The sequence below is a fragment of the Leptosomus discolor genome, chromosome 13 (assembly GCF_034619465.1).
Source record: "Leptosomus discolor isolate bLepDis1 chromosome 13, bLepDis1.hap2, whole genome shotgun sequence".
NCBI lineage: Eukaryota > Metazoa > Chordata > Aves > Leptosomiformes > Leptosomidae > Leptosomus > Leptosomus discolor.
The window spans coordinates 5,735,598-5,763,082 of NC_141403.1; the positions used below are offsets into that span (position 1 = coordinate 5,735,598).

General features: G+C 36.6%; 1 protein-coding gene across 2 annotated transcripts in view; it reads left to right on the forward strand.

The window, feature by feature from the left end:
• The window catches only part of SNTG1 (syntrophin gamma 1), a 153,044-nt gene that overhangs the window by 37,052 nt on the left and 88,507 nt on the right, over positions 1–27,485 (forward strand). For both annotated transcript variants that reach the window (XM_086472624.1, XM_086472626.1), the window contains exons 7-10: positions 11,979–12,081; positions 13,476–13,558; positions 16,521–16,651; positions 22,446–22,575. In XM_086472624.1, coding sequence (XP_086328750.1) covers positions 11,979–12,081; positions 13,476–13,558; positions 16,521–16,651; positions 22,446–22,575 — 447 coding nt within the window. The remainder of the gene's footprint in view (positions 1–11,978; positions 12,082–13,475; positions 13,559–16,520; positions 16,652–22,445; positions 22,576–27,485) is intronic.

The window sequence follows — 27,485 nt, forward strand, 5'->3', positions numbered from 1 at the left end:
TGTAAATGCCCTCCAGTTAATTAATATCCAGTCTGAGTACCTCCAAACTCAATTTTGCCAAGACTCTTAATTTAAATGCTGATGAAAAATGATGCTAAAAATGTTGAGGCAATATTATTTGTGAAAATTTCATATTACAGGATTACTATGTTGGATCCTGGTCCAACAAAATATCTATGTCTCTGCCTAAAAGTATAAATTTAAGTATTTTAGAAAATTTGAGACTTTCTTTGTAACAAATATTTGTGATGAACAAAGTCATTTTCTCAACTTCAGCTAGGTGCAGTATGATTAATCTGCAGCAGAGAGGCTGCTGTTGCATTAAATGGCATGAAAGTATATTCTTATGCATTCTCTCAGCTGAAAACTTTTACCACTGAGCACATTCCCTGAAGTACTAAAATATCTTTCTCAGAGATTAGATCCTGAGCTGCCAAGAAGCTTAGCAGTTAACTGCATATATTGATCTAAAACATTACTTCAAATACAAATTTGTCCAAGAATTATTCTTTATATCATTGTGAAGTTGCTAACATTTAGAACTGAACAAATAGGAGTAGGCTGGTACATTAATATTTATTCAAATTTAGAATTAAAATTTGATTTCAAACTCTTTAAGACTGTTTTATATTCATTTTTCATGAGCATTAAAATGCTGGAGCTTGATTAGTGTGACTATTCATGGAAAGTAAATGTTAAGGTCATATTTGCCAACAGCAAATTTTATATTGAATATGTAAATGTGAAATTTGCCACTAGCTGTGTGTTTGACCCCAGCCTTGCAATGGGATTAGTGTGAGCAAACTCTTATTCTGGGACTGATCTTTCTTTCTTTGCCCCAGAACTGGGGCTTTCCTTAGTCAGACAAAATACTCAAGCCATGTTTCCGACAATCTTGGACCTGTCTCTGTTAAAAGATTTGAAAATTTAGGAATGGCTTCAAAATGCTGTGTCAACGGGATGACTTTCACTCTTCAAGCGTTAGGAACAGAAGCAATAGCTGACATGTTATGTACTTTAGTAATGTGTAAGCATTTTGAATGTTACTAATAATCTTTTCACAAATTGCATGCAAGGAAACCACATTTATTTAGTAAATGTGTTAGAAATTTCCTGTAGAACAACTGTGAGAGCACTTAACTCTGGTAAATTTGAAGTCTGACTGAAGGAGCAGGGGACTCTTACGTATTTAATAGCAGCTTCATTGTTTTGTTAATAATCAGGGCTAGAAAACTCAGACCCTTCAAGTTCATTGCTGTAATGAAAAAAGAAAACCAACAATAAAAGTGCAATACGATTAACTGTGAAAATAAAGAACTCCAAATCCTTTAAAATGAATAATTTGACTGGAGTTATTGCCTTCTATTGAGGAGCACGCATTATCTGCAAAAGTTGGAGGCCTTAATTCCGAGTTATTGTCCAGTTTCTGTTACAGCTTACTAGAAAAAAAATAGACATTTCCACTTTCAACGTTGCTTTGATTTTTACTCTTAATTAAATAAAAAGTTGTTGTTGAAAAAGCAAAAGCTTCTATCGGAAGCTTTTTGGCTTTAGTATAATGTCTTCTAGCAAAAGAAAAGGATGTATCTGTTTGTAAAAGGATTTCTAGTGATTTTTTTTCCAATTGTAGCTGGGTACTCTAGGAATCATGCAGATAAATATGGAACAATTCAGTTTATTCTGTAAATATAGCTGACATTTTATTCTTCTTCGTGTAACGTGGATAATGTCTTTAGTCTTATGCATTATGCTGAATATTTTATGCGAGTTTTGTATAGGGGATGGAGACTCCTAAGTGACTAAGTCACGTCTAACCTTCCTCTAAGGTTTTCCTGGCTAATTGCTGAAATTTGGCTATTGGTTTTGAGAGGCCGTACACAAATTTTTTCTTCAATTCAGCTTATGATTATCTGCTGGAATCTGTTGTGTTCTCCTACACTGTTGGACAGCTCACGCGCTTTTTTTTTTTCCCCTAGAGTAGCGAATGCATTATCATGCACTGTATGGCAGAATACCTGCAGGCTACGAGCAAAATCTTAATATTCTACATAAGAGATACTGATATTATTATGTGTTGTTTTTCCCATTTAGTTTGTTAGTAATTTCATGACTGAAGCTCTGGCCTGTATCCAGCACTGAGTGGTTTTGTGGCAGCTCTTATCACCAGAAAGTGCCATACCAGTATAACCTGTCTTTTTGCAGATTACTGGATAGTAATCAAAAACTTGCCTTAAAAATGAGTCAGGGAAATGTGGTGGAATAATGATACGTATCATAGTGTACTATACCCTAAATAATCTTAATTTTTTTAGTCCAAGAGGATGTCTCTCATTAAATTTCTCTGCTTTCATTTAAAGATGGTTTTGCCATCTGAAATTCTTGTTGGAGAATAGCAATACCAAGAATCGGTTGGTAGCATACAGAGTTAGTATATTATGGTTCTGGCATATTCTTACCATTTTATATTATATTGGACTAAAATCACTAAAATGATACTATTTGCATGAGTGGTAATAAGTAGGAGGAATTTCTACATCTTATCTGTATATAAAATACGGATCAAAATATAGATTTTGCTTTAAAAGAAATAATCTTTGAAATGTGCAAAGTCTCTGGATGTTGCATAATGTTCTACAGGTGTTGACAGCTTTTTCTGAATATTCTCCATAACATGTAGTTGAAAGGAAAAAAAAAACCACCACAGTCTCAGCATAGCCTGTCTGTTGGTTTCCAATTATTATGAAGTTCAAAAAACCTTCTGTCTTAAATAAGAAATCCTCTGTAGACTGATGGGATAGCCTATCGTCCATCTGGCTGTATACACCAGTGCACCCAGGCTGCTGTGCAACCTTTTGGCGAAGCTGTGTAGAAAAAGGTAGCTCCTATTGCAACGGTGTAAAGGCTGCTTCTGTTTCTGTAGGAGTTTTGTTTTGTTTATAAGAGCATCGCACATTCCTCCCGAAGTGGCTTCGGTAGATATTTAATTTGAACAGTGTCAATGAAATTGATCCCAAACAAAATCTGGTTCCTGTGTAAATTTCTGAGATACGATACCGATGAGAGGTTTACCCAAATATATACGATTGTAATGGCAGTGTGTAGTGTTGGTAGAAAATGAAACCTATGTGTTAATACAACCTATTGAAACCAGAATTAGGCTTCTGGGTTTATACTATTTGACTGATGGTGGGGTTGAGTAGTTTACCTAAATACATAGCGGTGATTTTATCAGTCTTGTAGAGCTGTAATTTACAATTAGAAAACTATCTTAAAGTTTTATCCAAAAGAATTTAAGTTTCCTATTTCATAACTTAAAAAAGTTGTAGAATAGATGTTGTTTAGTTTCAGCTTCACTAGGAACAGTTCTACTCGTATTTCTGATATTTTCAGTGTTATTAAGGGATTTGCCTCACTCTTCTTATCCAGTTGTTGGAGCTCATTAAATATATAATTACAAAAATTTGTGTTCATGATTTAGCTCAGAAAGATAGTATGTGCCCAGCAGCTGAATATGTAATAACATTCTAAAAACGGAACAACTGTGAGAGTTTAAAGGAGAGGGTTTCTTAAGACCGCGTAACTACACAGACTGTTTAGCTGAGTAATCCTGGAGAAGTAGAGCCATACATAGAGTAGGTAATGTGAAAACAAAGATAGGCAGCTCTGAATTCCGGCATGCACTCACTGGATATAGATACCCTGAAAAAAAGCTTGTGAAACTTGGCAGGAGTTTGTGTTGGAGTCTTCTGGTTCTTTGATTTTTTGTGTGTGTTTTTGTAGGTATTTTCTCGCGTGTGTAACTGCATATCACATAGAGCTGAACGGCTAGTAAATGCATCTTCAAGTATTTCTTTCTTCTATGGACATCAGTCCCAGACCGATAGTAGTCCATGGAATACAGGTTGGGAAACTTTAAGACGACCTATTGTTTGGAACTAGATTCAACATGTTCATTAGAATTGACACTCCGATGAGTCAAAGCTGGGATGAGTCAAAGAATGTATTGATAGATCACAGTAAATAATGTGTTAAGAGTTAGAATCTGTATAGGGAATTAATGTTTTTCATTTTTCAGAATACAGTATGAAACATTTCAGTTCAGGGACCTGTGGTGTCCCTTGTTACCTATGGTCAGGGACTCCAGGGTATGGTTTTCCAGGGCAAGTTTTGGTAGACTTCAAATTTTAACCAGTTCTAATTCCTTGCTTTTCATAGTTTCTGTATTGGAGTAATGGCCTTCTAAGGATTCAATATGAACTGTGATGACCAGTAAGTGCAGTCTTTCTTGAATTCAAAATTAGGGTACATGACCTAAGAATGCAAATTAAGCACTTATAGCAATATTTTTTTAAGGGTTGTATTTGTTAATGATGCTAAGATTAATGAAAGAAGAACAGGAAAATGCTGTAGACTTTTCCTTTCATAATTTTGTTTTTCCTCAGGTATTCATGTTTATATCTTTTGCTGAGGCACTCCTCTATTACTTTTGAAAAGATAAACGTGCAACTAAGCAATAATTGCAGTCTACTGCTGTTCTGATTGAAAGATTACTAAACATTTTAGTTTTGATTATGGAGCATAAGAAAGTTTAAAGATTTCCAGAAAGCTGTCATCAGATCTTTTAGACAAACTTGTAATTCCATTCCACAAGTGTTAGCCTTAGAAGTTTAAAAACAGATTCTTTTTTCCAACTTGATTGTAACTATATCACTGAAGTGACAATATTCTCTTTTTACCGCATTCAAGAATGAACTGACAGGAGTCTGTGTTCTCTGTGTGACCTATATTTGGGCCTCTGTTGCCTGATGGATTTTTTTTGTGTGAGTTAATTTTATTTCCAATAAATTATTTGTGAAATTAATCTTTCTCCTACCTCCTCATTACACTTATTCATGTTGGTTACATCTGATTATTTTAGTCATTTCCTATGAAGGAAAACTCTGTAGATGTCAGCTACTGTAAACGGCCTACTTTGCATGTAGGCTTGAAACAGGATGAAATCTATTTTTAAAGGTGGATCACTTTGTTTTCTACTAATGCTTTATACAGGAGTCTTGAGGTTGCATGTTCTGGTACCTCTGCGTCCCTGTGAAAACAGGCAGGGCAAGGATCACTGAGGGAGGCCTGAATATAGCTGTAAGATAACTGGTATGACATTGTCCATCTGAGGAACCACCTGATGGCCTCGCTTAAACGAGTGTTGTCACTTGGAATCAAGAATAATATTGTTTCTAAATGGCCAGTCTGATGGGACTTGTCGAAAAGCATCAAACCCTGAATCTCTGTGGACCTTGCTCTGGAAAGATCTTTTGTATTGTGCCTTAGTAGCTGGAGCATTCGCTGGGTAAGTGCCACCTTGATTCAATTCCTGTGTCATCTGGAGAAGCCATAAACCTCTATCTGCCACTTTTCAGAATAATTGCTTAGCAGTAGGCTGAGTAGGGTATCTTTGCTGTAATTTCTAATCTTAGTGCATCTCCTGCACTTTTTTTTAAACAGTGCTATTAGCAAGATACGTGCAGAAGTGGGTTCTGAATAGAAGGGCATGTCTTCCTGCACCCTCAATGTGTGCACCACTCTATCCTACATTTCGTTTGCCTTGTTTGAGGAAGCTCCCAGTTCTAGTGTGCGGCCAATTTGTGCTTGTATCTAAATATCTAACAGAGGTTCTGGGTCCAGATAGCAAAAGAATAAAACCTACAACTATGGAAGTGTCAAACTATGGTCTGAATTATACTTTGAATTATACAGCCTGAGTAGGAACTGCTGTCATAAAATGGTGTTCTAGTTTGCTCTGTACACTAGTAAGAGAAATTTTCTGGAGGGAAAAAAAAAAGCTTTGGTAGTTTGTACTATTATATTTGTTGTTTAACTGTCATTGTCGGTGAATACTGTGATAAATATTAGACCACAGGAATTAAAAACTCCCCATACAGTGATTTGTGTTTAATGCAAATATTCTGTATTAACTACATGGCTTTTACTGAATAAAAGAGTTGATTTTTTAAATACACATAATTCAAGACAGTTGTGTGCATGCAGTGAGCCTTCTAGTGCTAGGCCTTTGATTGTACCAAAATGCGTGTCGTGGTACCTGCTGATGGACAAGATACTAGTGCATTGTGTACCTCTTCATCGTGGCTAGGAAGTTGTCTTCTACTCCCCCCCCCGATGTTTATAATTCAAGGTATTCATTAAAGAACTGATACTTCCTTTAAAGCGCACTGAAGGGTGGAATTTGCTCCAGTTCACAATAACACAAATCTTGGGGACTACATAACAAGTCTTCTATTTTAAATCTTTACTACTTCATTGGTGGGTAAGTTTCATTGGTAGTTTCAGAGGGGATTTAAAGTCTTATTCAGGAAAGAATACTTACTGAAATCAGAGGGCCTTCACACTTCAGTGCTTTCCTGAACGTATTCAGAGAGACTTCAGCACATGCTCAAGTGTTTCCTTGAACTGGAACTTTAAAAGGTTTTATAAAATTAAAAGGCAACATCATTGTAGACATTATTAAAAATTCAGACTAGTGTTGTTATTATCTAGAGGTCTTATTCAGCAATATCAGACATCACCATAAAATTCTTCAGATGACCCCCTTGCAGTCATTACGGTAATTTCATGGAAATGTAGACACTGTCCTTCAGAAACACTGACTCTTCTAATTTCACTGTTTCTCACAGCTGCTTGTTCAGACAAGCACAACTGTTATATTTGCCTGTCTCACTTCACTCGTGAATATCCTAAGTTTATATAGGGCTGTTTGTGGTATAAATAAATTAATTCTTGATCCCACTGGTGGTAGGCTTATGCTTTGCATAAGAAAGTTTATTGACACTGTTTAATGTTTGTTTGATAGTTCTTGTCACCTCAACTCATTCTACATTAAATATATATGATTTCTAAAACAGCAGCAGGAATTTAGTGCATAGCCATAACGTTGATGAGGAGATGTTACGACTTTCCAGTGTCACAGCTTCTTCCTGTTGTAGGGATGACTCATAGACACTGCGCACCTGTAAATCAATAGCTAGTATTGCTCACTTCATGAAATAAAAATATAAAACTAAATCAAGTAGTAGCAGCAATACTAAATAGCTTTTCATTATTTAATCCATACAATATCTGTATCAAGACATTAAGTGTTAGTACTATTCATTGTTAACTATTAAAATTAAAACCTGATATAGTTACGTGAATTCATACTCCTGAAATCTAGGGCTTTGTAGAAGATCTCAAAACTATTAGAAATCTAGGACTTTGTGACAAAACCCCATACATCTTCAGTAGTTAGTACAGCCTCTGGAAATAAAACAAATTATTACCTTTCAATGATACAGAGAATAAACAAATCTCTTCAATGGTGCCTGGTGATGCATTTTCTGCAATCTGGGATACTGTAGAAGTTGTCGGGTCAAATGCATAGACATACAGATCTCTTTGGAAGGGATTTTTTCCATGTCTTATGGTGGGGAGACATTATAATCTTGTTAGAATTTGTAAATGTTAGGTCTCCTACTGAGTTAAATTTTGTCAGGCAAATATTCCCTGGATATAGCACTATGAATTTATCTCACTTTCACCAAAATCTTCATATATGATGAAAAATCATCTTAGGAAGTTGCTGCACTTTTATTTTGAACAACAAAAAAAAAATTAATAAAGTTTCTAATTTATTCAAAATTATATTCCTTTCAAAAATATGATTATTTTTCACTTTTTAGAACTTATGTCTATTTATATCTTTTCACATAACAGGACAAATGTTTTAAATATTTTTATTTTATTAAAATTTAGAAATGCCTTCTCTATTAGGAGTAATGAACTGAAATTCCCTTACTTCTACAGCTACATTTCATTAATATTGAAAATTTTTTAACCGTTTTTACACAGTGGGGATGAGGCTTTAATTCTATTCCAGGACAGATAAGAATCGTTATTTGTGGCTAGCGTTATCTTTGGTAGTTTGATTGTACAGTTATTATAGAAGCACTTTTTCTAAAAATAGCCACTTTGTATTTTAAAAGAAAGCAATTAATTGTGGACTCGTCACTCACTAAGTAAACAGCTAATTGTAACAAGATGAGAAATGTTAGTTGTATTCTACCCAGTGTTGGTATATTTTTGTGGGGCATGGGATCATCATGGAACTTGGTGATCAATCAGCAATTGTATACAGTATGTCCAGACAGTGTTCTGTAGAATAAGAAGTGGGGGCGGACTAAAATTCTCATATTTTTTGCAGTGACCTGTTGTTGTTGTTGTTGTCCCTATCTTTTTAGTCTTCACTCATTTTTATCATGCTTACAATATGTGATAGTGCTGGCAAAAAATTCTGGAGTTAGTCCCTCTGATCAACCTAGCTCTGAGGTTTCCTCATAAATCAGAAAAAATGCTGTGACTCTGAAAAAGATGTGTAAAGGATTTAGAGAGTCTACTTCCCTCTTATGTTTGAAAGTAACCTTGAAATATTTCTAGAATTAACACTGCCAGAAATAATGAACACACACGTTGTCAATGATAGTGCTTGATTGACAAGGTATTGGCAATGTATATGCAATAAATGTGAGGGAGCTTTCTTCTAAGTAAGAGAGAAGGATGGCTGAGCAGATATCTATCCATTTCTTTGTCTAAAAATTACATCATGATTGACAACTGGTTTCTTCAGTATGTTCATGAATTGACTTCAGTGGTAAAAGCTTATTTCTGCTTTGTTAGTGGAATATGCTACCAATTCTTCAGGTCCACATGGATATACTTGTGCAGATAAATTCGTTTTTCATTTATGTATATTTTCCAAGCCTGACCAGGTAATACATTCACATAGGCCTCATTTTACCAAAACAGCTCTGTAAAGTTTTGAGCTAAACTGATATTAGGCAATGAAGAAGAGAGAAAATATAATACGGCATTATCTCTGACTATTGGTAGAATTGGAGTCATGTTTGTTAAACTCTAGAAATTCATACTGTCTTGTATCTTCCACACAAACTGACTTTGTTTTCAAGTGTGGGTGTTTCTTGGGTTTTTTTGCAGACTTAACTCTCAATAAGAATTAGTCACGTTGCTTTTGGCTGTTACAGTTTTTTGGTAAAAGTTACCAGTTTTCCATTCGTGAACATGAGCTGTTCTGGTACAGCACAAAACATTCCTCAGTACGAATAGATTTCCTATTGTACCTCATTCTCTTTCTGCATGGAGCAGCGGCAATATGGCATGATGGACACGTTGAATGAGAACACAAAGCAAATGAATCCTAGAAGGTATACTCGATTTAAAACAGTTCGGTAGTTGTTCATTTCTGAAGTAAAATAAAGACAAAACATATGAAATAACAGTAAAGCTTTCAACTGAAAGCTACAAAAAGGCAAGTAATAAATTTAATTAAAAATCCCATTTGCTTCAGCTACCCTTATTTCCCAGAATGGCTTTGTTAATCACTAGAAATGGGATTGATAGCTCGTCTCCTCTTTGTTGTAATTGTTACCTAGTAGTTTTCTTTTTTAATATTTTATCTCTCTTTAGTCTTTGTTCTGCATGTCAAAATCTAGTCACTTCCTGGATTGTATGCTTCATACACTCCAAAATACAGTTCAGTGAAATAAGTACTGCTGATTCCAACTAAAATGTGTACCAGCCTAAATTCTTCATCCTATGAGATAAAGAGGTTTGAGAGAGAGAAAGAGAGGGGTTAGAGGAAAAGGTCACGGTAGAATACTTATAGCAACTTCTAGCCTTTACAGAACAATATATTATCAAATGAAATCATGTAGACTTATGGCTTGTTTTACACTTGGAAGAAGAAAGGTTCAGGGGCAGAGTTTACTGTCTCAACTTCTTTCACAAGTGATATCCACTTACTCTTACGTATCTTAAAAGGTGACTTGATAACTTAAAGTTGGTAATGCTGTAACTTCTCCACTTATTTCTTCCCTATACCTCAGTAAAAAGAAGTATTTTTAAAAAGGCAGAGGGTAGCTGGACTTTTCCTGTACTTTGTCTATCCACATCTGTCCTTTCAATAGAGAATCCATGCCTGTAAGTTTCTGCTTTGGCTATGATTCTTCTGAGCTGTGTGTCTGCTACGTAAGTGAGGAGAAGGGTGAATTTTCTGTGAAGGCTGAGGATATGGTATGGTTTCTCTGATGGAATTCGGGACTTCAGTGTCTTGATCTACTGTTCTGCAGATTGCAAATCATCTTCTGTCCATGAAATAAATACTATTTATGAATTCTAAGGTATAAACCATATCAGAAGCAGGAAGTGCTCGTCGAAGAGGCTCATGTTGCAGATGAAGTTTTTGGCATGCAGTTCAAGCTGATGAAATTTGTTGTGATGTGTGTGCGTTTATTTGCACACATAGATATAAATACCTGCTACACTGCAAATTGTGCGTTGACAACCACCGTGCTATTTTAAGGAATAAAGAGCTTAAAATTTCAGAGTTGATTTCAGATACTGAATCAAATATTCTGTCATCATATTGTTACTCCTCTGTAGCAACCAGTGTTGAGTAGGAAGTGTTGTGTTTAAAGGCAAAGTCAACGTTTTTTCTTAAAGAATTGCTTTAAGTTAATGCAGCAATTCCATGTGAGAGCATCCCTGTGTATATTATACACATGCGTGTAACTAAATCTGTAGGACAGTTTGTTGATCATAGAATCATGGAATCTTTAGGTTGGAATAGAACTCCGAGATCATGAATTCCAACTGTTGACCTAATACCACCATGCCCAGGTCATGATAGGCATAGACTAAAGTGTAACAGTCCTCTGTAAAGGATTTACAAGGCTTTCTGACAAGCAGCAGCATGGCAGAAGGGTTATCTGTGTGTTATCCAGCCGCCATGAAAACACAGCAGAAAGGGAGAAGATATGGGCTAGTTTAAAGCGTTTGTCTAGTGTGTCACTGTGCAGCAGCTCTCCCAACGCTTCTTCCCGGCGAGCTGGCTCTGCACGGTACGAGTGCAGTCACTCGGACAGAGGCAAGGTGCAATCTTTTGTCTTTGTGAGCCCAAATTAAACCAACCCTTGAAGGGGTTTGAAGTTACAGGGCCAGAAGAACAGGAGGTGGTTGTTCTCTGAAACAGAGTCGTGTGACCTGATGCTTCTTGGCTCTCACATTATAAACTGATTCAAATGTTATTCCCCCACTGTTAGGTACAGCGTTTTGCTTAGTTGCTTTTGTGCCTCCTTTGTGCCGCTCTGGGGAGGTGCTCGGGGTTCCCCTTCTCTGCTGTGTGTCCCGAGGTGCCTATCAGCCAGACCGCACAAAAGCTGAAGGTGTGAACAAAAGCCGCAGAAGCAGTTGTGGGAGAGTACAGGAAGGCTAACAGCGTTCACAGGTGGATCGGTGGTTTATGCCTTCCTGCGTCCAAAATGCAGGCTGCCCTTTGGCAAAACCAAGCTTGTGCTTATCTAAGACTTAAGGCTTAAAATAGGTACTTTTCCTCTGTGGCTGTAAGGAAGATTAGGTCTGTCATCCATGCTGGAATGCTTCAGCTAAATTTAACTCTGGCTGCTGGAAAGATTTACTCATAGGATTATGGCACAGCTGTGGGAACTACTGCTATTGTTTTGGTTGGAGATTTCTGAGTCAACCTCAGGGGGCAAAAAAAATTATGTATTTTTTTATACATAGATGCTAGTGTGGATGATGCCAAATCTGAAAGGAGGAGGTGCACAGCTGAGCAGCGTCAGGAAGCAAGTTGTGCAATAGCACAGTGCAAAGCCATTGCTATTTTAGGAGGCCAGTGCCTCCCCACGTGGTTACCTGCACATGTGGCTAGAAACACAACAGTCAAGCCTATACCAAGCTTTACATCTTGTTTTCTTTTTTTAAAAAAAAAGTCATTGCAATAAATCAGTAAGCAGTTATGTTCTGGTCCGTGAAAACGGTGTGGCGTTGCTTGCGTTCGCTGACACGTTTTGGTCGTGCATTTATTTCAAGGTGTCCTCTCTGTATTTCCCTTCCAGGTTCAGGTCCTTCGCAACGCAGGGGAAGAAGTGACCCTGACTGTGTCCTTTCTGAAAAGAGCACCTGCTTTTCTCAAACTGCCACTGAATGAAGATTGCGCATGTAAGCCTTTCTACTTGGCCAAAAGAAAACTTGATTCCATGCTCGTAAACGCTTGCAGCTTCCAAACCCATTGTGCCTCGAGGGTGATTGACAGCAGCTTTTTTGATAAGTATTGCTGCTTGAATATGAGCTGCTGGTATTGTCAGGTCTTGTAGCAACATTCACCTCAAGCAAAAAATTTCTTGAAAAATAGATCACCAGGCATTTGGCTGCTTTGAATCAGCAAAGTTGAGGTGGGATTCCATTAGCTCTGCATCCTGACGCAGAGTATTTAAAAGCAGCTTTTCAGGCAGCAACAGATAACATTTTAGTCTGAAAGAGTTTTTGTCTTGTAAATGTGAAAATGAGATTGTGTGTGTATATTTAGAGGACTTAACTTCACCATTTAAAATTCAGAGGCTTTGGTGGAGGTGTCTTGTCTACCTAAAAATAAATTACTCTGGGATGATTAGTATTTTGTTTAAGTCCAACTGAGTTTTAGTCAACTAGCCCCATGAGAGACATATGGAGACAGCTGTCTTCCTTTAATTATATTAAATTGTGAATGTGGGTGCATAATTATAGACAGTTGCAGCATATCTAAGCATATTTATGTCAGCCTGCGCCTTTTGTCACCACTGCTTTCCTTCTGCTTCTTAATCCTAAGAGGGTAAAATGAATTGCTGCATTTTTAAGCAACAAAACAATAAATATTTTATTTCAATACTTTTAGCCTTTGATTTTAAGTTAGTAGGAATTAAATAAACTAAATTATGAAATAATATTTTACACAATCACTTGTTGAAATACTGTCTTTATCTTTTGCCTAGGTATTAAAAATTATTAGTGAAACAAGAAAAAATTTAAAGCACCATATTCTTAAATAAAAATGTATCCAGTACATTTGTCCCTTTTATGAAAGATTGTGGTACTGCGGACCTCCCTGAGTAACGCACACAAACATGCATTTCCATCGATCCTGTCATGTTACTTTTGAGGTGTAGCACTGTGATTTCCTAAGCTGCTACAAGAAGTTAGGACTGCAAACTTCACTGAGTACCAAAAGCGTTACCTGACTAGTTCCTTCAAGGGAAGACCAAGCGAGGAAGTACACGTTTTCTTTTATTATCAAATTTGTGAAAACCTTTGGGTTTTTTTTCTCCTTACCAAAGAGATTGTTAAATCTTTTAAGCTAAGCACCAGGAGAAGGATTCTTGATCCTCCACTCGTCTTAAAAAAGCACTCTGCTCAAACCAGAAGGCAGATGCTGTCTGAAGGGAGAAAGCAACTGAATGTGCGATGTGACAAAACTGGTGGCGGGAGGGGAATACATGCATGCAGACATAGGCACACAAATTTGAATTATAGCATTAGAGATTAATGATGACTTTTTGGTGTATTCATGTTTGTATTAGGTGCCCCCAGTGACCAAAGCAGTGGCACATCCTCTCCCCTCTGTGACAGTGGTTTGCATCTCAACTACCATCCTAACAACACAGTAAGAGCTTATGTTTCTTTGATGGATTTACACAGGAGAGTACTACTAAGTGGAAGTAACTAATAAAGGACAGTAACATGTGAGGAGCTCTAATTAACATTGGAGATAGACAGTTCTATAGGGGGCAAAAAGAGTTGCCAGATATTATGGCTGCAAATTAAACTATGACAAATTATACGAGCTGAAATTTTGCCTTGATGGGTATGATTACTATTTTAATCTGGGCAATAGGGATTTTGCAGATGTTTTTTCTTTCTAGATTGTTTGCACAGGATAGGAATTAAAATTATCAAAATGGAAATATATCTATTTAAAGAAAAGGTATCAAACTTTTTCAGAATTTTTTTCCATGCTTTTTATTTCATTTCTTATCCAAAACTTGGCAAAGGATGATTTAGATTCATGTTTTTTGCCTGTTTTTAAGGTGAGAGCATTTTGCTTCTAGTAACTCGCACTTAATATCTTACTGAAGAATGATAGCGTTATGGAGTAAAGTCTCTTTAGGGTGAAATGCTACAGACGTCCAATGAGATTTTTAGTAATGAAGTGCAACAAGGGCCTTTTAACAATTTTCTTAGCCAGGAAATGCAAAATTTCCATTATTTTGTGTAGTTCTAAAGGGTTTTTTGCTGCATGTTTGGCTTTGTGATAGGTGAAAATACTCAGATAAAATAAAAATCACTGAATAGCTAAACCAATATACAGCATAATTATTACAGATATATTAAAAACCCCAAGAATGTAAGCACTGTTTGGTAGACTTCGTGTTTTTTAATTTCTAGCTTGTTTTGTTGTTCTTTCATACTTTACTGGCAAAGATTTTAAATAGGAGCCTGGAGTCTTAGAAGCCAATAGCACAGATTTTAAGCCTGATTATAATCTGGAAAAACTTCAGGATTTATGCACTTTTATGGGAGCAGGAATTCATAAAAATGGGATAAACCCCATAAAATTGGTAAAATAATTTAAAAAAATAATAAATTAACATTAATAGTAAATTAATAAAAAACTAGTGCAACAACATCAGGAACAGACTTATCTCAACAGTCTATATATGTATACACGTAGAGAGGCTATTGCAGCTGATCCTAAATTTTTTTTGCTAGCCACTTGGTTTCTAACTTCACTTTTAGGATAAAAAACATGTTTCCATTTGTGAATTCTATTTCTGTAGTTATTGAAACTGATCTAAATTAGCTATAGTTGCTATTTGAGCTGATAATAATTTGCTGAAACCAAGTCTTTTACTCTTAGTTTAAATAATATAAGCGAGCATCGTGAGTCTATCATTCACCCTAAATTAAATTCTTCCGCTGAAGACCGGGATGTGTTTCTTATCTCAGATGTCTCCTTGTAATGAGAATAAAATGCTTCATAAAACCAAATGAGAGCTCTGTATGAATTCCTAAATTATGTACAACTCATGTCATAGTCCTTCCTTTTTCTCAGAATATTCTCTAAAATGCCTTGTGACTTATAGCCATAGTCTGTTGCTTAATTTATAGCCCTGGTAATTCACAAGAAGGAGACTTCTGACTCAGAGTTTGGAGTAGATAGGACTGGGTTTGGTCTTTTGTCAACAATTCAGAGTTATGCAAGCTAAAGGTAGGGTTAACGTTTCTGTTGCAGCCAGACCTAGGCCGACAGGTTTGAATCCCTACTTTTTGCTGCATTTCAGCTTTTTCCTCCAGTTTAATCACAGCTGAAAAAAGGTTCCTGAAAGCAGACAGAAATCGTTAAAAATTCAAGGACATGTTCAAAACAATGTCCTAGCTTAGTCGTCCTAGCCAATCATTTATTTATTTGGATTGAATCTACGGAATGTTTCACCAGAGATTCAGTCTTTTAAATAAGTGAATCTACTTATGAAAAGCCTGCTCTTCAGCTAAATTGGTGTTCATAGTGATCTTTTATTTTATATACATGAACATCTATGTAAAAGTAAAGTTCAAGTTGGCAAAGCTTTATAATTCTGTAGATCTTACACAAAAATCACACTAGAAAAATGCAAGATGTACTTAATTTTTGTAGTATTTATTTTATAGAAGGTACAGGTAAGAAAAAATATGAAGTCTGAGATTTAAAAAATCGTAAATGATGCAGGAGCGACAGGTACAATTTTATTGAAACACTGAAAGTACTACATACATTTCAGCAAGAATTGTGCTTCTTCAGAAAAATCACTAGCAGTGTTTTGTAAAGCATTTTATAAAGAAAGGAAGAGGTATTGGATTTTTAAAAATAAATATTGATCATTTCACTTTTTATAAATGTTTCTTGTTCGAATCTATATTCTGTAAAAATACTGGTGAAATTAGACTGTAGATATTTAAATACTCGTTCTTTGTAGATATGATCATAGACATGATAAATTTCAATTTTCATATATGTAACCTTTTGTGTAAATAGGTAAGATTAAAATATTCATCGTAAGCATGTAGTTTTGTCTAAACAATTTTCATCATCTGTTAAATCCCATTCACAATTATCAGATTTTTGAAGTGATGTCTTTAGAATATACGTATATGTCAATGTGCATGGGGCCACAGGAAACAACTGAGTTATGATTGTATAGTGAGTAATTCAGAGATCACCTTTATTCAGGGTACAGGTATAAAAGTAGTAGCTGATGATATGGTATGTAGTAAATACTCGCTTCTATTCATGACTAGTCATTTCAAAACAAAGACACAATCTGTTTTCCCTAGGTTTTTAGAATGCTGTTCCTCGCACTTCGTCTAAGCGTATTGATGTTGAGGTTTATATAGTTTTGTTTTATTTGTGAGAAAAAAGTTCAAAATCTCTTCAGTGCTAGCTAAAACTGATGCCGAATGATTTGGGCAAAGTGTAACACAATGCCAAATGAAATATAAAGTCTTTGAAGCCTATCTCTCTCTTTCCACGTCTGCTGAGTACTTATAGTGAAACCTAAAACTGAGAAGGAACTTTTTATGTTTTTCAGGATACATTATCATGTTCCTCATGGCCAGCATCCCCAGGACTTAGGTGGGAAAAAAGGTGGTGTGATCTCCGATTAATTCCACTTCTTCATTCACGGTTTTCCCAGTACCTTCCCGGATCAGACTTATGCAGGTAAATAACTTTAGAAAGTTGAAACTTGACTTCTTGATTGACAGGTACAAGCCTTAGGGGCTTGCCTTGTTAGAGGAATGGCTTTATTAGTTCCACCTCAGTTGTCAGAGACATGAAACATAGGAGCTTTCATAAAGGTCTGTCTAGGTCCACCTCGGCCCATATTCTGCTCTGATGTCAGCCAGAACCAGGCGTGTGGGGAAGACGTGTGATCTTCCCACTTGCAGCCAGTGGCCAGCACGTTTCTCGGTTTGAGACACATGTCGGTCATTGTATTTAATAACTGCTAATGCTCCTGTCCTCAAAAGCTTCTTTCTAAGCTGCTTATTTTTGTACCTTTGGTTTTTGCAATTCACTGTGGTGTTGAGCTGTGCAATGTAATTGTGGTTTTTAAATGTGCTTCCTTTTGTTTGTGTTAAGTCTCTCACCTGATAACTTCATTGGGGGAAATAATCTTGCTGTTGGGGAGCAGCAAGGGCGGGCAGCCCCATGGGGAAGGCGAGCCAAGAGCAGAGGATGGCAGCGGGGCTGGAGGAGGCAATGTCCGTGCAGACAAGGGCCCCATCCAACTGTCCCAGCTGGAGGAGCAGAGCAGGCCTAGGAGTGGTCTTCAGATGAGTCCGTCATGGTGCAGCAGGGCTCAGGTCAGGCTGGGGGGTAAGCCCACATGTTGGGTCCAAATCAGTGCGATACGTGTCCATGCAGAGCCATAGCTGCAGCCAAGTTCGGGTGAGGACCAAGGGCGAGGGCCTGAGCTGACCCCCAGCTCCCGAGTGAAGACAGGGACAGGGCCCCCACCTCGAGCTCTCTCCCGGCAGCCTGATCCCACGCCCCACAGCCACGCCATGGCAGAGCTGGCCTCAGGCACAGGCAGCCGGGCGCCCAGGAGGGGGAAGAGGACAGACTCTGGGCCTTGACCCTTGTGTCAAGGGAAATGCCAAATAAGCGTTCTTCGTTTATGTTTTTGTAACTCAGGTGACTCTCTTCTGTTTTCTAGTTTGAAGGATCCCTGTTGTTATCTCCTTTTAGGGAAACCCTTCCATAGGTCTGATTATCCTTGTTATTCTCTGTTTCTTTCTTAATTCTACTTATTATCTATGAGAGAAGGTGATCAGGACTGCAAGGAGGATTATATTAAGACATAATGATGTTTTCAATTTGTGTCTCTGTTCTTATCTAATGCTTCATAGTAACCTATTACCTTCTGGCTATCACTGAGCACTAAGGTGATGGTTTTCAGAGCATCGTTTGTAGTAATTCTTGTATTTCTTTCGTCAGTGTTTATAGCTACAGTAAGTTTCTTTGTTGCTTGTATAAGGTTATTTTTTCCCATATGTGTTATTTTGCGTTTGTTAACATTGAATTTCAATGTTATTTTTTCTCCCAATCACTGGGGAAGCTGTCTTAAGCTAATGCTCAGGTTTAAATTTGTTGCATCGTATAGACCTAAAACTTGTCACTTTTCGTTTAACATTATTCTAGTAAATCAGAAGAAATCAGAAAGGAAGACAAGAATATTCTGGAATGATTCCTATTTTTCAAGTGTTAGGCATTTAAGTAGAAAAGAAAGCTACAAAATCAACACGGCAAAGTATATAAATAAGGTCATACTCGTTAAAGTTTAAATACATAGGTATTGTGTGGATTAATTTATCATCTCTATATATAAGAATAAAGCTCTGATACTAAAAAATTCTGTGAGTTCCGGCATGTAAGTCATTAACTGGGGGTGAGCTGTTTACAGTTATAAAGCATTTTTCTCCATTACTTCTTCTAACCCCTCAGAAATATTAACTCTTAAAATAAGCACAAAGGACTTATCATTTGTGAGGCTGTGAGGCCTTACTAGTTGAAATAAACTCTCGCTTTCCCAAGTGGCCTTCATCTCTGCCAGCTTAGATGTGTGAGTCTGGAAGAATAGCGTGTTATGCTCTACCCTGACGGCTCATCAGACAGAGATTTCAAATTTCCTGTTCCTCCATTCATACACATGTAAAATTACCTAATTAATACAGAAAAGCTTGATTAATATTTCTGGAAAGATTGTTTTGTGGAAGAACCACCCCAGTATCTGTTCTCTGTTGTTACACTCGCCCTTCCAGTGTTTCTATGGGTCCTACAGGCAACTAATCCATCTGCTCCCAAGGAGGAGTTTACGATCTCCCCCAGAAACTAGGGGCAGAGGAGTGTTCTTCAACCTCAGCTGGGGGTTTGCATGGCGTGAATTTTATTGTTTCTTATCACAACCTGCTTCCTTCTCGTTGGTTCTCAGCGAACACCTGAAAGTTGCACAGAAGTCTCCCATGACCTCAGTTAATTCTAGGGGCTGTTGTTTCTTAGGAGCACGCTGCCTAGGTCTGCCAGCCATTTTCCTGTTCACAGAGCTGAAATTAAAGCAGGTTAGTCTATAGCTATTTCGCCGCTAGATAATTGTGAAGCTAAAACAGCCTGCAGCTTCTGAGTGGTAATAGCAAAATCATATTTACTTGGCTGCATGATCCTTGTTTTATTGAGGAGTAATGGCTGGCCCAAGGAGTCAAGGTGTAAACCAAAGGCTACAATGGCTTATTGGCTGAGCTGAAAGGGAACAGGATACACTCACCACAGAGGCAAGAGATTTGTATTAAATTCTGTGAAAACCTTCAGCTCAATGTTTAACAGTGGTTAAAATGGAAATAATTAAGTGCATGAGGGGACGCTTAAAGGGTCCAAAATCATAACAGTCAAATCTGAGATCTGTTCTGCTGTATACTTCAGATAACATACTGAATTGAATAGAATAGAACTACTCACATGGAAAATTAGGACATATTCCACTATTCACAGATCTAGAGTTTTAAAATTCAGTCTTCTGCATGAATAAAACACAACCTTAAAGTGCACGTTATAGAACTTCTACATTTCAGAGAAAGATTTTTAGGTAACAGTGTTATGCCTGATAGTTGAATTTCAAGAAAATAAATTTAGTTTAATTTTAAAATAAATTTAAAAGCATATTCATACAAAACAAAATATCTGAATTCATACTCAAACCTTGAACAACTACTCTAAAAATTTTCTTCTTATGTCCTTCTATGCTGTCTAATGTGAGGAAGTAAGAGTACTTAAAGGAAATAAAAGTGCAGTATAAATATGAGAGAGGAAGTGGGTTTTTCTTCAAAAAAGTATAGAGCCAACACTTTGTGTGGCTAGCAAAACAGTTTATAAGAGTCTTTTAAATTAGTGTAAACATTTTAAAATGGGACTCTCAAAATTTGTTATGAGAGAAAGGTAGATAATTTTTAAAAGAGACTGCTGTAAAGCAACATTAAGGCCGATAGGATAAGGAAGCAACATAAAATGGAATTTAATTCATTACATTTTCTGTAGTTAATGTTTACAAGGCTGTTTTCACTAGATAAAGCCTAATAACTTTTTATGTTCAGGGTTTGAAAAGACTGGCACAGAAATACATCATATAATTATCACATACACTATTATGCTTCATAACTGTATTCTAGCTTTTCTGGTGGGATGCTTGAGATGCATGAAATCCAGAGGGTATTCACATAAAATTCCAGGGGGCATTCAGGTTAGTCTTGGAAAGCATATTATTTTCAAATATAACTCTTGAGTTTCAGAAGGTACACAACCTGAGATGTGTAGTTGAATAAGAATCCATCTGACCTTAACTTTTTTTAGTGAATTATAAAGTGATTAATCTACTATTTGTTCTATTTAATACAAAACATGCATTTCATACCTTATTTTTTTCAGGTTTCTGTGATAGTATGGACTTTGGCTGGTAGATTAATTCAAGAAAATACTATTACAATAATCTAAGGCTAAGGATATCTATTGCCCAGACCACATTCAGATGTAATTTATTATGTAGCCATGCATGTTGTAGTCTGTGCTTATTGATACTTGGGCAAGAGCATTCTGGATGAATGGGTTTATATGTGCCCAGATCAAATACATAGGAACGGGAGGAACAGTATGATGCCCCAAATGCGTCAGATTTGCTGTTTGTAGCGTAAGGGAAATTTGTGCATCAGGATTGAACCTGGAACATACTGTGTTTTCTTTGCCTGTGAAGGTTAGTATCACACATTAATAGATTCCTTGGATTCCTACTTTTGATTTACAATAAGCTGAATAGAAAGAAGGAGGTTCTGAAAATAATGCTATTTTTATTGAAAGACGTAATCAAGAAAGTAGCCTTAAGCATCATGCTATGCTTTGTATGTAAGAACTTATTTAGAATTTTATTCTGGAAGAATTTACTATTTATATTTTTAGCCATTTAAAATAAAGGACATAGTAAACAAATGCTGGCTTCCTCAAAAACGTTACCTGAATCATTGTGAAAATGAGTCATTGAAAGAAATAGCTCTCAGTTTGTACCTTTGGATTTTAAGGAAAAATCATTACCTATGAGAAAAGGCAACTAAACTGATAAGTTAGCTGATAGATTTAGATAAACCACTGGTCTCTGCATGATCGTGTTAGGATATATAAGCATTATCCTCCTGGAAGAGCTAGTTCTCATGATGGGACTCTCAAAGCAAAGGCATGGCTCTGATTAATTTTTGATGCTTCTCCTGGTTGAAGGAAATGCCTGTACTTGACACGGATGCAGCAAAGACCTTTATGGTAGAGATAAATATTGGCTCTACATTCTACACAACTAGAAAATAATTTCAAGAGGTAAAAACCCCAGCTTTGCAGAATGGATATCTGTCTTGAGATGTTCGAAGTGACAGTTTTACACTGAAGCTAACACTGACTTTGCCTGAGCCGTTCTCAAAGAATGTGAATGATGTACTTTATTTTAAACCATTAATTGATCGCTAACAGATTGGTTTATAGCAGAATGCCAGCAGTGGAACTTGGTACTCTGTATGTTTAGTAATCTCTTACTCTGAAATATGGATTAATATTGAGGGGTTTTGGTTCTGAAGCCAGACACCTGTGAGCCTTCCAAAGGCTGTTAGCCAAGAAGGCTGTTTAGTGAAGAAATTAGGTTTGCTGCTGCTTTAGCATCTGAAAGTTTTCTCTTCTTGTTCTGCAACTGCTCAGCTCTCAGCTGTGGAGAGTCAGTCCACAATGCATGACAGGTTATCGTGTGCGTGCCCAGACTGGTGCTGGGGTAGAGGCACCCAAGTGGACACTGCTTTTGTCTCTTGGCATTCCAGAGTGTTTTGCTAATGATCCTATATTCCAAAATGCAATTGAAAAAATCATTAATGCTACCTGATAGATTTTGAATTCTCCAGCTTTTCTATCAGTAGTTTCGAAGAGGATCAAAATTGTGTAACCAAGAGCAGCCAACAAGGGGTATCCATCCAGGAATCTTACTGTATTTAAACAATATATTAGAAAAAAATATAAACAGAAGTTGTTGAGCAAAAGCTACTGTATTCTACTGAATTTCTCAAATGATTGCCTGCAGTGTCCAGTGCACACTTTCCTTCCCTGTGATCTGCAGTATTAAAGTATTAACTCTTTGTATGCATCAGCTATTTCACTTTACCTTCTGAAGTCACACAGTGTTGGTCAAGATTCCGTGGAGGCAGTCCATGGAATTTTTTTATGGCTTTATGGAAACCTAATATAGTCTGGGTTGACCTTTTAGCATGATCTTTTTAATATGTCAGGTATTTATAAACCAGGAAAACCAGCAATTTATCAGTGTTCCGTAGCTGACCTTCATTGTAGTTGAAAGAAAAGCATTTCTACAAGTATTGTTAAGATGATATGCTAGAACAGATGAAATTTTCTTCTGACCTGATCTGTTATGACATGTCTATAGGCAAAATGCGTTCCAAGTAATTGCTGTGGATGGGGTTTGCAGTGGAATAATTCAGTGTCTCTCTGCTGAAGACTGTATTGACTGGCTACAAGCAATAGCAAGTAACATTTCCAACCTCACAAAGCACAATGTAAGTATGGATCCAAGTAAGCCAGAAGGTTTCCCAATCATATTTGATTGTAACTGTCATAAAAGCCTAATGGGTTCACACACAGAATTATCTGCATATAAACAATGCTTGAGGCTGTCTGAGAGAAGTCAACTCAAGTTTGTCATCAAATCAGACTTTGTGAGAAGTCATTGAATGGGAAAATATTCTCCCCTACAGTCATATAGTTCATCGCTATCAGAGTTACTCGCTTCTTAGCAATACCAGCCAGCATTAGAAACAAAGACCAGACATGCAGGAGAAAGCCCGGTGTGATGGGTAAGCACACGCAAAAGCAAAAAATTCTGTACTTTCTTGATAGTTTGAGAAAACACATCTAATAAAGACTGGTATAATCAGATCTGAATTAGATCTTAGGTCTGTTGAGGTATCATTTAACACAAGGAGTACAGCAAGGTGCTTCTGTCATACAGATTAAGATGTTTATTATCAGCAAAGATTAAATGCATTTATGCTTCATGCACTGTACCTTTATGATCTGATCTTGTAGGATAGATGCCTCTTTTTACTGCAACAAGACTAAATATTATGCAAAAGTTTTGCCAAACTACGAGTAAGTTCTATTGAAAGGTCTTCTGAACCTGCCTAGGATGTATTTTGCATTCGATAGATGACGTGTAATTTTTCCTCTAGAAGTCTATATGATACCTTTCCTGTTTTTCTTCAAAAAAATACAGAACACATGGGTAACTCCTTTATTTTTAATTGAGTTGTAACAAGGAAGCCCTTGAGGATTTAATTTATATTCTCTCAGATTTCCTTAAATCTGCTTTAGCCTCCCAAACCTACCTCTGAATTTGCATTTGTTTCAAATACAGGGAACACATTGAAGGAAGTTGTATTTCTTGGAGATTTGTATTCAAGATGCAAAACTATGTTCCATCTGGCAGCAATATCTAAAAGTCATTGTATTATAAAAACATGACAGACATGAATTCATCCACCATCTGCAAGCTTCCACGCAGTACAAGCCAACTTTATGGCTATTTATTCATCCGTACAATGCTGTTGCTGTGTAGAACCTTTCTTGTGTCACTAGGCATCCTGACAAATGAGGGTGCTGATTTTTTCTCTTGCCATCTTTAGTTCAGATTATTAAAGATTCTTGCTGCCTAAAGCAATGTATTTGTGTACTTATAACAATAGATAGATGCACCTAAATTTTATCTGATAATGCTTTATGTAGCTCTGATGAGACTATAATTATGGCTGGTTAGTGTAACTTGAATTTCAGTAATGCACTGCTGTTATGTGATATTTTTTCAGTGTTTTAAAAATTAGTACAGTGTATAATTCTACACTAGTTTCCATAAAATACAGAAACAATGCATCTGATGTTTTGTAAATTGGAAATAGTAGATTATAGAACTATTATGCCGATCTTTGTATCCGCTTTATCCCAAAGACATCCTGTAACGTAACTGTGAGAGTCAGGGCTTATGACAGTTATGCATGAATCTGTTCTTAGAACTGTCCTAATTGTTCATAGCCGATATGAATTTATGGAAACCAATTCTGTAATATACTTTTCTTTTAAATTGTCAGTTGCCAGAAAGAATTAGTTATTTGACAGCATAAGTGATAAGTGAATAGAAAAAACATTTGAAACACAGAGGGGAAAAAACCCAAACTGTTGCTCAGAACAATGATTAAATGTGATTAGAGGTCCCTATATTTTCTTTCTTTACAAGATGGTTATTGACATACACATACTGTTGGTGTTGGCATTTTTCCTTTGAGCGGCATTTATTCACGGTCATTCTCCCCTACTGTGGCACCCGATACCAAAGAAACAAAGGGAGTATAGGACTTTATTTGAACTTTTAGACAAATTGACTGATGTTTAGTTTCAATTAACTTCTTATTTCTATCTGGGGGTTATGGAAACAAAAATTGTTTCATTTAAATACCCTGTAGCTCATAGAAACGTTAACTTACGCGCTCTTTCTCATATCTTCCTTTTGAAAAACAAGGAAGCAGATGAAAACAAGAAAGACTATAAAACCTAAATTGTTTCTGAAAGAATTTCCTTTACCAGCGTGTCAAGTTTGGGCTCTGTAGATTTGGGTGGGTTTGTAGTCTTGTCTGACTTTAGGTGTCTTAAAGCAGGATGTCCGAAGAGTGATCCTTATGATTTACTTTCAACATCTGTTTTATGATGAGATTAATTCCCTCAGGACATGTCTGTCTTTTCTTTGACTGGTAAGGGACACCCCAGGGTGGTGAGTTCAGACTTTGATACCTAAGGAGATATGTATGTTCTGTCACTGGTGTCTTTGAGGGGCCAAAGAGGGTTTCTCTGAATGAATCTGCCAAAGAAATGCCTGACTATTTTGACAAAAAAGCATGCTGGACTCAACCAGAAAATCAGAATTATTTTACTTTTTCACACACAAGCTGGCTGAAAAAATTCATCTGATGGTTCAAAACCCACAAATGTGTATGGGAAGAACATGGCTTTCTCTCCCTATGTTCCCATATATATCTTCTGGTTGTGAAATGTAGGTCCCTGGCTCCACAGTGTCATGTTTGAGTCAATAGTTCAATTATATGTTTATAAAGATAATGTCAAAATATCTTCTGTTATGTTCTAATATGTCTGCATCTGGCACAAAGGCAGCGTGTCTCAATTGCAGAAGCATCTTTGTAGCCAGTACCTACCAAAGAACAAGAAGATAGCAAAAAGGCAGGAGTACAAGCAAAACCAAAATGTCTTGACATCGTCATCCTCAAAAGGCACTGTTGCTAACTGAACATACGTAATGGAGGCTGGAAGGTGATGTCTGCTGGCAAACACATTTTGCCTGCAGTGGTTGGACTATCAGTCATTGTACAGTGTGAAATAAAACTTGTAGTATTGTGCAACAAGATAGTTAACAGTTTTGATACAGAGAGATAGAAAATTATATTCTGACTATAAGAGAAGAGATTAAAAAAAAAACTTATGCTGACTGAGCTAGGCTCAATTTCAAATTTTCGTCAAAAGACAGGCTTCAGATATGCACTCGGTTTTCTTTGTATTCAGTAAATGAGAACTGGTGTCCTCCAGTGTTTGTATAATACTGAGAGTGATACCGCTAATTTCCATTTATTTAGCTCCCTGGAAACCACAAAAAGATTACATATGAAATGAAATACATCAGTTTAAAATTACAGAACAGGAATTGACTTGTATATTGTTATGCAATCGAAGTGCATACTCTAGAAATGCATTGTTGAAAGTGACTTAATATCGCACTGTAATCGGTGAAGTCATGAATCTGTAAAGACCGTTCGTTTCTGAACATGGGTTCCTCTCCAACTTGAGTCACTTGAGTTGCATCTGTCGTAAAAATTCATCGGTTTTAGCAATAGCCTCAAAAAACAGAGGGATTATATTAAACCCAAGGTTTAGTCTAATCAATCCTGAAGCTGAAGTTCATATGCTGAAACCTCAATATGATAAATTCAACCTAGACTTGGGAACTCTAATTCTTCTATGAACTGATAAGGTAGAAAAGGGTTTTACCTTTTTTTTGTTGCCAGTTTGTGTGACAGGCCAAAGGCAATTAGAAAGGGAAGAACCTGCTGCTTCTACCTTTTCTTATTCATGCTCCAAGTAGGAATTTTCAGTTCTGCTGTTCCGATTCAGCTGTGAACTATTGACCTTTTAAACTGTATTAATTTCTGTGGTAATGAATACTGATCACTGTTCTTTACCATCTATTTTGTTAAAGAATTTTATGATGTATCCAATAGGTCACATAACTTTTAAAAAAACCTATGCTCTGGGAGAGTCTATGAAAAGGCTCCAAAATCGTGTGGTCTATAAAGATCCATGTGTTGCCAATACATCCCTAATTGGTGCAATTTTCAAGGGACTTGTAGGCAAAATTTTTAATGGCTTTAGCAGGGATTAGATTTTACCCAAGACCTTTTTCAGACTTGGTTCAACTGAAAATGGAGTTTCACAGTGTTCTATTGAAGTGCTGCCAAAAGGAAAAAAAAAAAAAGAAAAGAAAAAAAGACGGAAGCGTTAAGTCTTTGTAACAAAAGAATAATAATAAAAAAATACATTACAGTTAGTTATCTTCTAGGATATAGCTTAACAGAGTCTTTGGGGATTTATCCTCCCAACTCAGTATTTGTCCCTCTTGCGAATTGCATTCACTGTGGCAGATTTTTATATAGTGAGTGCAATGATACTTCTTTTCCCTTTCCTCTTCCATAATTTTCTTGGGAGACACTGCAACAATTGCACATTTATGCTTCTTACCTTGAAGCTAGCACTTGACAGAGAAGCAACAACATGAACTTCATCAGACAGGAACGACAGGCAACTTAGGTACGGTTGCCAAGCAGGAGGTGACAAAAAGTTAGTCTTAAATTTATCTTGAGAATGCCCTTAAGAGCTTGCAAGATTTATGTCACAGTAGCTTCACTGTATTCCATCATGGTACATTTTCTGGGTAAAATAACATATATCTGTGAAATTAATGAGATGCATATGTTGATGGTGAAAGCATGGCAATGACATGAGAGCAGTAGGTTTAAGAGGTCTGCAGACTGGCGTATGGCACAATGTATGTGTTTTCCTGAACTTAAGCCTTTATTTTGAACAAGGTTCAAAAGTTCAATTGAAATCGTGATTTTAATCATATGCTTAAAATGTAATGCCTAGTGAAAGAAACGGCTACTAAGAGGAATATATCTGTCCTCAATTTCGCTGGAGAAAAGAGAACAATGATCCCTTGTCATTACAGCGCTGAAGTTTGGGTAATTATATAGGGATTCTGTAAGTCACTAGGTAGAGGGAGAGGAAAAAAGTACAAATCAGGAGAAAAATCAATTAGAATAATATGATCTGTTCTACTTCTGGGAAGAATAAAATG